General features: G+C 36.1%; 1 protein-coding gene across 1 annotated transcript in view; it reads right to left on the reverse strand.

The window, feature by feature from the left end:
- Positions 1–1618: 1618 nt before the first annotated feature.
- FAM151B (family with sequence similarity 151 member B) overlaps positions 1619–12152 on the reverse strand; it is a 29135-nt gene continuing 18601 nt past the window's right edge. The window contains exons 5-6 of the mRNA XM_046001210.1: positions 8611–8746; positions 1619–2040 (exon numbers count right to left, since the gene is read on the reverse strand). Of these exons, the coding sequence (XP_045857166.1) occupies positions 1881–2040; positions 8611–8746 (296 nt within the window). The 3' untranslated portion in view covers positions 1619–1880. The remainder of the gene's footprint in view (positions 2041–8610; positions 8747–12152) is intronic.

Raw genomic sequence — 12152 nt, forward strand, 5'->3', positions numbered from 1 at the left:
GGTCATGTGTTCCCTGGATGACTCAGTTGGTTAAGCATTTGACTCTTGATTTCATCTGTTTGTGATTTCACGGTCATGAGATCGAGCCCTGTGTCTGGCTCCACATTGGGTGTAGAGCCTGCTTAAAAGTCTCTCTCTCTTGGGGTGCCTGGGTGGCTCAATGGATTAAAGCCTCTGCCTTCAGTTCAGGTCATGATCCCAGGGTCTTGGGATCGAGCCCCGCATCAGGCACTCTGCTCAGCAGGGAGCCTGCTTCCTCCTCTCTCTCTGCCTGCTTCTCTGCCTACTTGTGATCTCTGTCAAATAAATAAATAAAATCTTAAAAAAAAAAAGTCTCTCTCTCCCTCTCCTTCTGCCCCTCTGCCTCCCTCTAAAATAAAAAAATAATAAATAAATAAATATATATACATATGTATATATGAGTGTGTGTGTGTATTATCAAGGGTCAGACAATCAAGTAGCAAAAATAATCTTCTGGACAAATTAGTTTCATTTAAAACTTCACTAAAATGCAGTTCATTCATAAATTCAACTCTATAAAAGAGTGGTAATTTTAGAAAATTTATAAAGTAAACGTTAATTTTTACTATAATTTTAAGAGTTATTCTTTGTTGCTATTGTTAAAATTTTATAATTATAAAATTGCATTTTTGCTTTTGGCAAACAACCACAGAAAGTGGTTTTAGGTGTTATTTGACAAATAGCACTGCGCTTAGTGGAGCTAAAATTTTAAGTGGAAATATAATCGTCTTCTTTAAATATATGTCTACAATGTTTTGTGTTATACCCCTTACTGTTCTCTATCTACAATGGATATGATCACATGACGGGTCTAGAAGAAGGGAACTAACTTTGTTGAGTACCTTCTGTGTATTAAGCATTGAGCTAGATGCCTCTATTCCATGAATCTCAATCTTCATAACAACTCTTCAAAAGAATCCTCATTTTCCCTTCATTTTATGTTTAGAGTGGGCTACCTTATGAAAGATCTTGAAAGAGTTAAACTTAATAAAGTGACATTTAAGAGATCCTTGGCCTTGGAGCTTTCCGATCTGGCAAGAGGTGCTTACAAAAGTTTTCTTCGACAGAAATACTCAGCACATTTCTGAGTAGAATGTGAACAATGAAGTCATGAAGAACTTTTTAAAATTCTAGCAGTAAAACAAGGGCCTGAACTAAGGTGGTCCTGGTGATAAACTTGAAAATCAAATGATATGTTACTAGGATTAAAATTCTGCTCTCCAGTAGTATTGTACTTACTACAGATAAAATACTATAATTGAAACAAAGAATATAAAAAAAACATATATAGTTGTCAGCATGCTCTCAACAATATGGAAATTCTAGATCCATCTAATTTAACCTATATTGTTTTCAGTAAATGGATTTTATTCTGTTACAACAAAGCTGCTCAACTCTGTGAAAATTAAAACATCTTTAAAGCCCTCTTACTCTTCCTTAGTCTCTGAAATAACCAGTTTTTCAGGAAAAAAGAAAGAAGGTACCATAAATTAGTGGAATCTCTGTAATGCAAGGCCAACCAAAATGTGATTTATACCTGTATCACATGTAATGTGATTATAGGTTATGACATGTAAATTCTTTCAATTACCTTCAATATATCAAAATTACATTTTATAAAGGGGTTTAAAACATAATTGTCCTAAATTATTATTAGACCAGGCCCACTGAAATCCTTTCTTTCCAAATCTTTTAAATACATACAGTATCATAAGGATATAAGCCAAATAAAATAAGCACTAAGTGTTTTTTGATTAGATGAATTAGAGCACATCATCATCACAATGTATATGGTAATTAATTCAGACCAAAGCAGAGGGTTATGAAACCAAAACATGAAATAATTTAGAAGAATCTTCTTAGAGATTAACTTTGACTCCAATGGCTTGTTTAAATTCATGGTTTTGTGGTTCCAAGATATCATAGAAAACTTGTTTTTTGTCAAAATGGTCTCTAATGCAAAGCAAATCTTCAATGGAATAGTTATCATTTTTCCCAGTCCAAACAGTCAGGCTGTACCTGCATTAAAATAAAACAGAATTTTATAGTGAAAAGTAAAAGATAAGAAACAGTGATGAGGAATTCCAATAAGCCTAAAAATAGTTACTCTCATTTATCTTTAACCCAAATTCACACAGACAAAAAAATTAATTAGCAGTGCTGGAACATATAGTTCCTGTTTCATTCCTTCATGAACATCAAAAGGACTAGAGAGAAAAAAAATTCACATTGCCATCATCTAAATTTAGGTAACTGCTATATCTGAATTACAGGAATGTGAAATGGCTTTGGAAACCCAGACTAGTAACCCTGAAAATGGGCCAAATTTTGGACAAAAAAAACTGAAGAGATTATAATGCTGAATAAGGAATTTGTTCCCTACACAAAACCTCCAGCTCTAATTTGTTTTTTTTTTGTTTTTTTTTTTTTTTCAGTAGCCTGGGTAGAGTCAATGGGATGACTGCAAGGGACTATGAAGAGATACAAATGTCACTGACATTATCAACGTTCATATTCACTTACATGTGGCCCCGTTCTCCCTTCTGGGGGTGTTTGTATGAGATATAAGACTGCCAAGGGATGTCACTAAGGATGCCAAACAGAATAAATTTAGATCCATTTCTGGGCGTTAAAAAAACAATAATAATATATGCAGATTTATCATGGATGTTAAGAATATACTCAGAATTTTAAAGTTATTTAAATTATATATTTTCATTTCTTCCAGTAGATATTACTTCTATTACAAAACTATTGCATCAGAGTCTAAGAAAATGCAAAGCTGTTAAGTAGTTCCAAACTTATTTTCCCCATAAACACTTCAGAATGCAGGAAAAAAGTCTCCAAAGTCCTTCTTCTACTACTACTAAGAAAGTCTAACCAAGGTATGTGTTCTTGCTATGTTGGCACATTCCTGTCCTTAAGGATTGTGATACCATTCTAGAGATGCACTTTGAATTTTATGTGGAATTTTATTCCACAGCAGCATTTGGTTTGCAGCTATGCAGCAAAGCTTAAAGAAATTTTAAGCTACAGGTGAGGACACACACAGACACACACACAAATGAGAATTTCTTTAAGATCTATATTTTTACAACTTACCAAGACTGAATCAGAAAGAATTTAAAAATCTGGATAGATTAACTACTAGTAAACAAATTGAATCAACAATTAAAAAATCTCCCAATGAAGAAAAGCCCAGAACCAGATGGCTTTGGGTGACTATTTCCAAACATGTAAAGAATTAACACCGATTCTTCTCCAACTCTTCCAAACAACTGAAGAGCAAGAAACAATCCCAAATTTATTTTACAAGACCAGCATTATCTCGATACCAAGTCCAGAAAAGGACACTGTTAGTAAAGAAAACTGTTAAGTCAATATCCCTGATGAATATAGATGCAAAAATTCTCAATTAAATACTATGAAACCGAAGTCTGCAGCACAATAAAAGAATCACTCACCATGATCAAGTGGGATTTATCCCTGTGATGTGAAGATAGTTCAACACACACAAATCAATGTTATACATCACATTTAATAGAATGAAAGAATAGAATCATATGATCATTTTAGTAGGTGCAGAAAAAGTATCTGACAAAATTCAACATCCACTCATGAAAAAACTCAATAAACCAGGCTCAGAAGGAACATATCTCAACAATAAAGGCCATTTATGACAAGTCTACAGCTAACATCATACTCTATGATGATAGGATGAAAGCTTTTCCTCTAAGATCAGGAACAAGAGTAGGGTGCGTACTCTCACCACTCTTATTCAACATAGTCTTGAAAGTCCTAGCTACAGAAATGAGGCAAGAAAAAGAAATAAAAAGTGTAAGAATTAGAAAGAAGTCAAATTGCCTCTATTGCAGATGACATGATTCTGTACATAGACTTTGTATAAAGATTCAACCAAAAACCTGTTAGATCTAATCAATGAATTCAGTAAAGTTACAGGATACAAAATTAATTTACAAAAGCCAGTAGCATTTCATATACTAACAGTGAAATTTCTGAAGAAGAAATAAATTGATCTCATACAACAGCATCAAAAATAGTAAAAGACATGGGAATAAATGTAACCAAAAGGTAAAAGATATTTATGCAAAAATTATGAGATATGTTCCTTAGTACAAAGGATCCTCAAAACTACCCTATGATCCAGCAATTCTACTTCTGGGAATATATCCAAAGGAAACAAAAACATTAACTTTAAAAAATATCCACACCTTCATGTTCACAGAACCATTGTTTACAATAGCCAAGACATGGAAACAACCTAAATGTCCATCAGTGGATGAATGGATTAAAAAGGTTGTGGTATATACATTTATACAGTGTAGTATTATTCAGCCATAAAAGAATGAGGAAATCTTACCATTTGTGACAGCATGGAAGGACCCTGAAGGCATTAGCTAAGTAAAATAAGTCAGACAGAAAAAGACAATACTGTACAATCTCACTTACATGTAGAATCTAAAAGGAAAAAAACCCTCATAAACAAAGAGATTAGACTTGCGGTTACCAGAGGTAGAAGATGCAGAGGGGGAAATGGGCAGGTGGTCAAAAGTACAAACTTAGAGTTGTAAGGTAAGTACTAAGGATCTAATGTACAGCATGATGCCTAGAGCTAACACTGCTCTATGATTACATAGACAAGTTTTTCAGAGAGTAAATCCTGAGTTCTCAACACAAGGAGAAATTGTTTTTCTTTTTCCTTTTCTTCATTCTTTTTATTGTATTTATATGAGAAGACAGAGGTTAACTGATCATCTGAACATGTGGTGGTAATCATTTCACAATATAAATAAATCTAACCATGATGCTGTACACCTTAAACTGATACAGTGATGGGGGCGTCTGGGTGGCACAGTTGTTTAGGTGTCAGACGCCTAGTTTTGTGATCAGGTTGTGATCTCAGGAGCGTGGAATCGAGCCTCACGTTGGGCTCCACGCTCAGCACATAGTCTTCTTAGGATTCTTTCTCTCTCTCCCTCTATTCCTTCCCACTGGGTCACTCTCTCTCTCAAATAAATAAATAAATCTTAGAAAAAGACTTATACAGTGATGTAATTTCATTTATTTCTCAATAAAACAAAAATACTAAAAAAAAACCTGTATTTTTTTGCTAAAATGCCATCTTCATTATTTTATTTGAACACAATGGTGACTAACCTTATGAGAAACAGGTATGAATTCAAGTTAAAAAAGGAGCTCTCCAGTCTTACTCTGCCTCTTTTAATCCTCTCTCTACTATATTTAAAGTGAAATAGGAAAAAAAATTACCTCAGGGTACCTAAATTGTATTTATTCAAATCAATTCTCAGGTTTCATTTTTAAGCCCTTTTTATTGTGAAATTATACAGGAAAAATGCATAAGACATAAATACGCATTTTAATGAATTATCATAAAATGAACTCTAGTTAACCAAAACACAAATCAAGAAGTAGAGAACCACCAGTACACTGGGAAGTACCCATATGTCACTCTGTAATCACAACATTTCTTCTACCCTGGACTGCTCACAACCTTGACCTTTGTGGTAGTCATATTCTTATTTTTCTTTATTTACTACCTATATAGCCATCCCTAACCAGTACAGTTTAATTTTTGCCCATTACTTAATTTTATATAAATGGAATCATATGATGCATAATATTTTTTTGGTCTTGCTTCCTTTTTTTTTTTTTTTTTTTAAAGACTTCATCTAGGGGCACCTGGGTGGCTCAGTGGGTTAAGCCGCTGCCTTCAGCTCAGGTCATGATCCCAGGGTCTTGGGATCGAGTCCTGCATCGGGCTCTCTGCTCAGCAGGGAGCCTGCTTCTCCCTCTCTCTCTGCCTGCCTCTGCCTACTTGTGGTCTCTCTCTGTCAAATAAATAAATAAAATCTTAAAAAAAAAAAAAAGACTTCATCTATTTGGGAGATGGAGAGAGAGAGAGCGAGCAAGCACATGTGCACCAAGTGGGGGAGGGGAAGAGGGAGAAGCAGACTCTCAGCTGATCAGGAAGCCTGATACAGGGCTTGATCCCAGGATCCAAGATCTGACCGAAGTGGAAGGCAGATACTTAATCAACTGCATGTAAAGAAGTGAAGAGAATTTGCCTATGTCTGTAGATGACAGAGAAAGCCTACCAAAGACATTGCTAGATGAGGGGCACATTCCACCTAAACACTTTGCAACAGAGGGAATGGCATCCCTGAGCTAAAAGTGGAAGCTTTCTTCAATTAGGTTTGGTCCCAAGAAGCTATGAAGATAAGGAAAGAATGAACACAGAAAAGCCATAGTTGTGCGTATCAGACTATTCCTATAGTAACTCAAAATTTAAAATTTAAGCAACAGATAAAAGATTTTACTTAGAGGGGTGCCTGGGTGGCTCAGTCAGTTAAGCATCTGCCTTGGGCTCAGGTCATGATCTCAAAGTCCTGGAATCAAGCCCTGCATCAGCTCCCTGCTCAGCGAGGAGCCTGCTTCTCCCTCTCCCTCTGCCGTTACCCCTGCTTGTGCTCTCTCTCTCTCTGTCAGATAAATTTTTTAAATATTTAAATTAAAAAAAAAGAAGTGGGGCACCTGGGTGGCTCATTGGGTTGGGCCTCTGCCTTTGGCTCGGGTCATGATCTCAGGGTCCTGGGATTGAGTTCCGCCTGGGGTTCTCTGCTCAGCGGGGAGCCTGTTTCCTCCTCCTCCTCTCTCTCTCTGTCTCTCTCTCTGCCTGCCTGTCTACTTGTGATCTTTCTCTGTCAAATATATAAATAAATAAATAAATCTTAAAAAAAAAAACCTAGATAATGGACTTATCTCTCTATTTTTAGAAACCAGCTCTGAGATTTATTCATGTTTCTGATCAATGATTCACTAATTTCTTTTATCTTTTAAAATTATGTTTTATATAGCTTCATAATTTCTTGAGTTGGATGCTTTACTTTCATATTTTTATTTATTAACATATTTATATTTATTAATGCAAGTATTTAAGACTTTGCTTTTTTCTCTGACCACTGCTTTAGCCATGTGCCATTGTTTCTTTTGTGTAGGTTTTCCTTTTTGTCAATTTGTAAGTATCACACAATTTTAAGTTTTTCCTCAAAAGTTGTTTTAAGAGAAATTTTTTAGGCATCTAGGTAGTAGAATTATTTTTTTATTTTGGGTTTATTATAGTTTCTGGGTTTACTGTATTGTAATCAGAAAACATCTTATTTTACTTTGTAGATTTTCTTAAGGGCTTCATATATAGGTATTTGTATGAGTTCATGTATTGTATGAGAATATAATTCAGCTGTTATAATAGAAACCTAAATTTAAAAATAGCTTAAACAAGCCTAGCTCTCTTTCTCACATAGCTGGGAAAGCACAAATAATTCAGGGCTGATTTTGTGCCTCCACATGTCAAGGACCAAGATTCCTATCTTGATGCTCTTGCTTTCCTTAGGATATTGCCTTCTCTAGTTTATTGTGCATCTAGTTTAATCAAGAAACAAGATGGAAAGCTCAAATAAAGAAAATAAGAAAATAAAGACATAGAAATGTGGGAGAGAAGAGCAGGCCACCCCAAGATGGCACAAACATTATTTTGAGTTAAAAAACAAAAAAAACCCCAGCAGATACAGGAAAATCTCTTTACCTCCTCCTCAACAGCCAGCTTGTACCTTTCTTACTAAGAAAGGTCTTCTCCACTCTGAAACTACAGAAAATATCATATTTTTTCTTTGTGTATTTAATGCTTAATTTTAAGTCTTTAATTCACCTGGAATTCATTTTGGAAGAAAGATGAATGAAAGGTGCCAGTTTTATTTTGTTTTTTTTTTCTGCACAGTTGGCCTATTCTCACATACCATACTGAACTTTTGCACCAATGATTTGAAATGCTAGCTTTCCCTAAACTAATTTCCATGATAGATTGGGTTTATTTCTGGATTTTCTTTGTTCTACTGACTAGTATATTAAAAAGACAGGCTAAAAATTGTTTCAATATCTGTACATTTATAATCTCTTGATATTTCATAGGTGGTCCAACTAATTTTTATTATATATTAAAATAATAAAATTTTATATGGAAAAAACTTCTGAAATTAAGATAGAATTCAAAGAGAAACTATTTTATCAACTTAAAACTTTTTGAGAGTGTGTAACATAATAGGAAAAGGACATTTACTGGGCACCTACTGTGTTCAGAAACTTTTGTGAGGAATAGAGGTGAAAGACATGATGTTATGTAAGTGAAGATTAATCAGGAGCTTCTTTCAAGTGAGGGGATCTGTTCACTTACACAATCAGTGTTCATTCTCTGTCTCCATCTTTTTCTCACACACACTGTCTTTTTTTTTACGATTTTATTTATTTATTTTTGAGAGAGAGAAAGCATGCATGAGTGGGGGGAAGGGGCAGAGGCAGAGGGAGAAGCAGGGAAGCCTAATGTGGGGCTCGATTCCACAACTCTGGGAACATGACGTGAGCCGAAGGCAGACGCTTAACCGACTGAGCCACCCTGGCATCCCCACGCACTGTCTTTCCATAATCAGTTTTCATCCTCTGTCTCTTTCTCACACATCTCATACGCATATGTTACTTTGTTAAACTTACACATACCTGTTTGATTTCTTTAACAGCCAAAGTAACTGAGAACAAGACTGCCTGACTAATGCTGCTCTGACAGGAAATGTTATAGGCTGATTTAGCTCCTTACATATATACTCCATTTCTTTCACCATTGTCCAACTGTAACCTGAAATGAAAGAAAGAAATTCAATTTTTCTAACTGGAATCCTAAAAGTCAATTAAATAAAAAACTAAATTAAATTACCTATGAGTAGGTAATTCATAGGTATTTTATAAAAAGCTCTATTCAGATTCAGAGTGAATTAAATTACCACTTAATACATAAAAATATTTTGAAAGGAAAATAGAGACAAAAAATCAAGTCTAAAATCATGCCACAAGTGACTTAAGAGCAAATTTAATAAAACATTAAAATATCAAAAAGGCTTTACTAATCTCTCAAGGACAAAAAACTCAAACTTTTATACTATATTTATCTTAATGATTCTAAGGCTCTTACCTTAGGTGTATCTGCCTCATTTTCTTTTTAAAGATTTTATTTCTTTGAGAGGGAGAGACTGAGTGAGAGTGTAAGAGCAGCAGGAGAGAAGCTGACTCCCTGCTGAGCAGAGAGCCCGATGAAGGGCTCGATCCCAGGACACTGGGATCATGACCTGAGCTAAAGGCAGAGGCCCAACAGACTGAGCCACCCTGGCGACCCTATCTCCCTCACTAATATTCTCTATAAACTTAGATTTTATGGGGGTTTCTGGGTGGCTCATTTGGCTAGGCATCTGCCTTCAGCTGAGGTCCTGATCTCAGGGTCCTGGAATCGAGCATGTTGGGGGTTCATACTCAGTGGGGAGTCTGCTTGTCTCTCTGCCCCTCCCCCTGCTCATGCTTGCTCTGTCTCTCTCTCTCTCAAATAAATAAATATAATCTTTTAAAAAAGGTACATAAATAAATTTAGATTTTCCATTGTGTTTGTTACTTAAATATTTTTTTCCAACAGAAAGATGCCTGCTAGGTAGTAGATGTTTAAGAAATAATTATCTTCATGATTATTTTCTGGTTAGTCCAAACTACTTATACATTTTACCTAAAGTAGAAATAGTAGAAAAATTACTTTCATTTTTTAAAAATAATTTTATTTAGGGAGCAAGCATGTATGCAAGTGGGGGAGGGTCAGGGGGAGAGGGAGAGAGAGAGAATCCGAAGCAGACCACGCTTTTAGCATGGAGCCTAACACAGGGCTCAACCCCATGTTACTGAGATGATGACCTGAGCCAAAATCAAGAGTTGGATGCTTATCTGAATAAGCCACCAGGCATCCCCAAAATGACTTTTATATATGGGTTTTAAATCATGTTAAGAGATTGTGGAAAACACACTTGCTTGTTTATAGAAGCTTTGGGGAAAAAATTTATATTTTGGGGGGCATTGGGTAGCTCATTCGGTTGAGCGACCAACTCTGGATTTCAGCTCAGGTCATGATCTCAGGGCTGTGAGACTAAGTCCCTTGTCAGGCTCTGTCCTGGGTGTAGAGCCTGCTTGGGATTCTTTCTCTCTCTCTCCTGCCTCTCTCCCCCCTTCTCTCTGTGTCTCTAAAAAAAAAAGAAAAAAATTATATTTTCAAAATAATAGCCTCTATGGGGCATCTCCATGATGCAGTGGGCTAAAATGCCCAATTCTTGGTTTCTGCTCAGGTGGTGATCTCAGGGTTGTAGGACTAAGCCCCATGTTGGGCTCCACACTCAGTGTGGAATCCACTTGAGACTCTTATCTCCCTGTCCCTCTGTCCCTCCCCCAACAGAATAAATAAATAAATAAATAAATAAATAAATAACAGCCTCTATCAAAAGCAGCCTATAAAAAGTACTGGTAAATAAAGGAATATTTTACAGAAAGCTTATGTGAATATGTTAGTTTAGCAGCTAAATTCCTCATAAAAGAAGGGCAATGTTCTGCTTTCCTTGAAAACCTGAAAATTTTTGTAATTAGAAAAAGGGATTGCTAACAGAAGCTATATTTGCATGACAATAAATTTATAAACTCTTTTCTAAATCTGTGAAACATGGGGTGCCTGGGTAGCTCAGTCGGTTGGGCATCTGACTTGATTTCTGCTTGGGTCACAATCTCGGGGTTGTAAGATCTGGCTCCAGCTCAGTGTGCAGTCTGCTTGGGATTCTCTCTCTCCCTCCTCCTCTGCCCCACCCCTCACTCACAAGCACTCCCTCTCTTTCTCTCTCTCTCTAAAATAAATAAGTATTTATAAGAAATAAAAAGTAAGGAAGCATAAAGCATATGTTGGTAATGACAAGAGGCCGATAAGAGAAAAGCAGTCTGGACACATTCAACACCAAAATGACTTCGAAATCCAGATATATTCTAATTAGTTAAAGCCTGAGGTTAGGCCAGAATTATACTAAACAGTGACAAAAGGAGTTTAGAATCAGTAAGGAAGTTAATAAACTATTTCTCATTTACCTTCTTTGAACACTTTGAATTACAAGCAATATTCTTTAATGAAGCTAATTAAAATTGAAATGCTTAAAAATTAGAATTATGATAAGCATATTATTCTTTGTCTCAATCACATCGATTATTGGTCCAGGGGGTTAAAACCTAAATGTCACGACTCACTAGACAGCAATTACTCTGATCTTATGTTGGACTAAAAAGTTAACATCTAAATACAATAATTGCAGTGGTGCCTGGGTAGCTCAGTCAGTTGGGCCTTTGCCTTCAGCTCAGTCATGATCCCAAGGTCCTGGAATCCAGCCCCACATCAGGCGCTCTGCTCAATGGGGATCCCGCTTCTTCCTCTGGCTCTCCCCCTGCTTATGCTCTCTCTCTGTCAAATAAATAAGTAAAAGCTTAAAAAAAAAAACAACTGAAACTAAGTAAAAGATGAATTCCCTGAACATAGGGTAAAGACTAACATCTCCATAGGCTCTAAATACCTTCTTCATTTATTTTTACCATGTGGACAGGAGCTCCAGAGCATCTGATGGCTTTTGAGCTGTTTACCTGTAAATCACTGCCTAAGGATGTATGAAGAAATAGAAAGATGAACCCAAACAGCATAATGAGTTTCAACTGGAGGAAAAAAAAGCTGAATTTCAGGTCCATCCTTAAGTGAACAGATGAAAGGGAAGAAGGGATCCAGTCTAGAGGAGAGTCTCATGGCCTCCCACTCCCCCTGTCCAGACAGAGATGAAACCAGCAAACTACTTGTGGAGCCCTTTTCAATGTCCATGGAGTAGAACTTGGGCTCTTCCATAACACTCCCCCTCCTTCTGGCCTCACATCACCTGAGAAGTACTTATTTATCGTTTATCTGATGTAGGAAGTTTGCTCCAAGGTAAAAAGAAAAAAAAAAAAAAAAAAGAGTATAGAGTGATTTGCAAGTTCAAAGAGACCAATTCAGGATTCGTTTAAAGTATGTAGAGGCAACTTTGATTAATCTAGAGCATGCAAATTTCCCATCGAAGCTTGGTGATACAATGTCACCAACAAATGCAGTCTATCTAAAAGAAAAGAAAGAAGAAGCATACAGATGCCTTAGGGCCAGAGTTTTATCTCCATTAGGC

Source organism: Meles meles, chromosome 3, assembly GCF_922984935.1.
Source record: "Meles meles chromosome 3, mMelMel3.1 paternal haplotype, whole genome shotgun sequence".
In the NCBI taxonomy this organism is placed as follows: Eukaryota; Metazoa; Chordata; class Mammalia; order Carnivora; family Mustelidae; genus Meles; species Meles meles.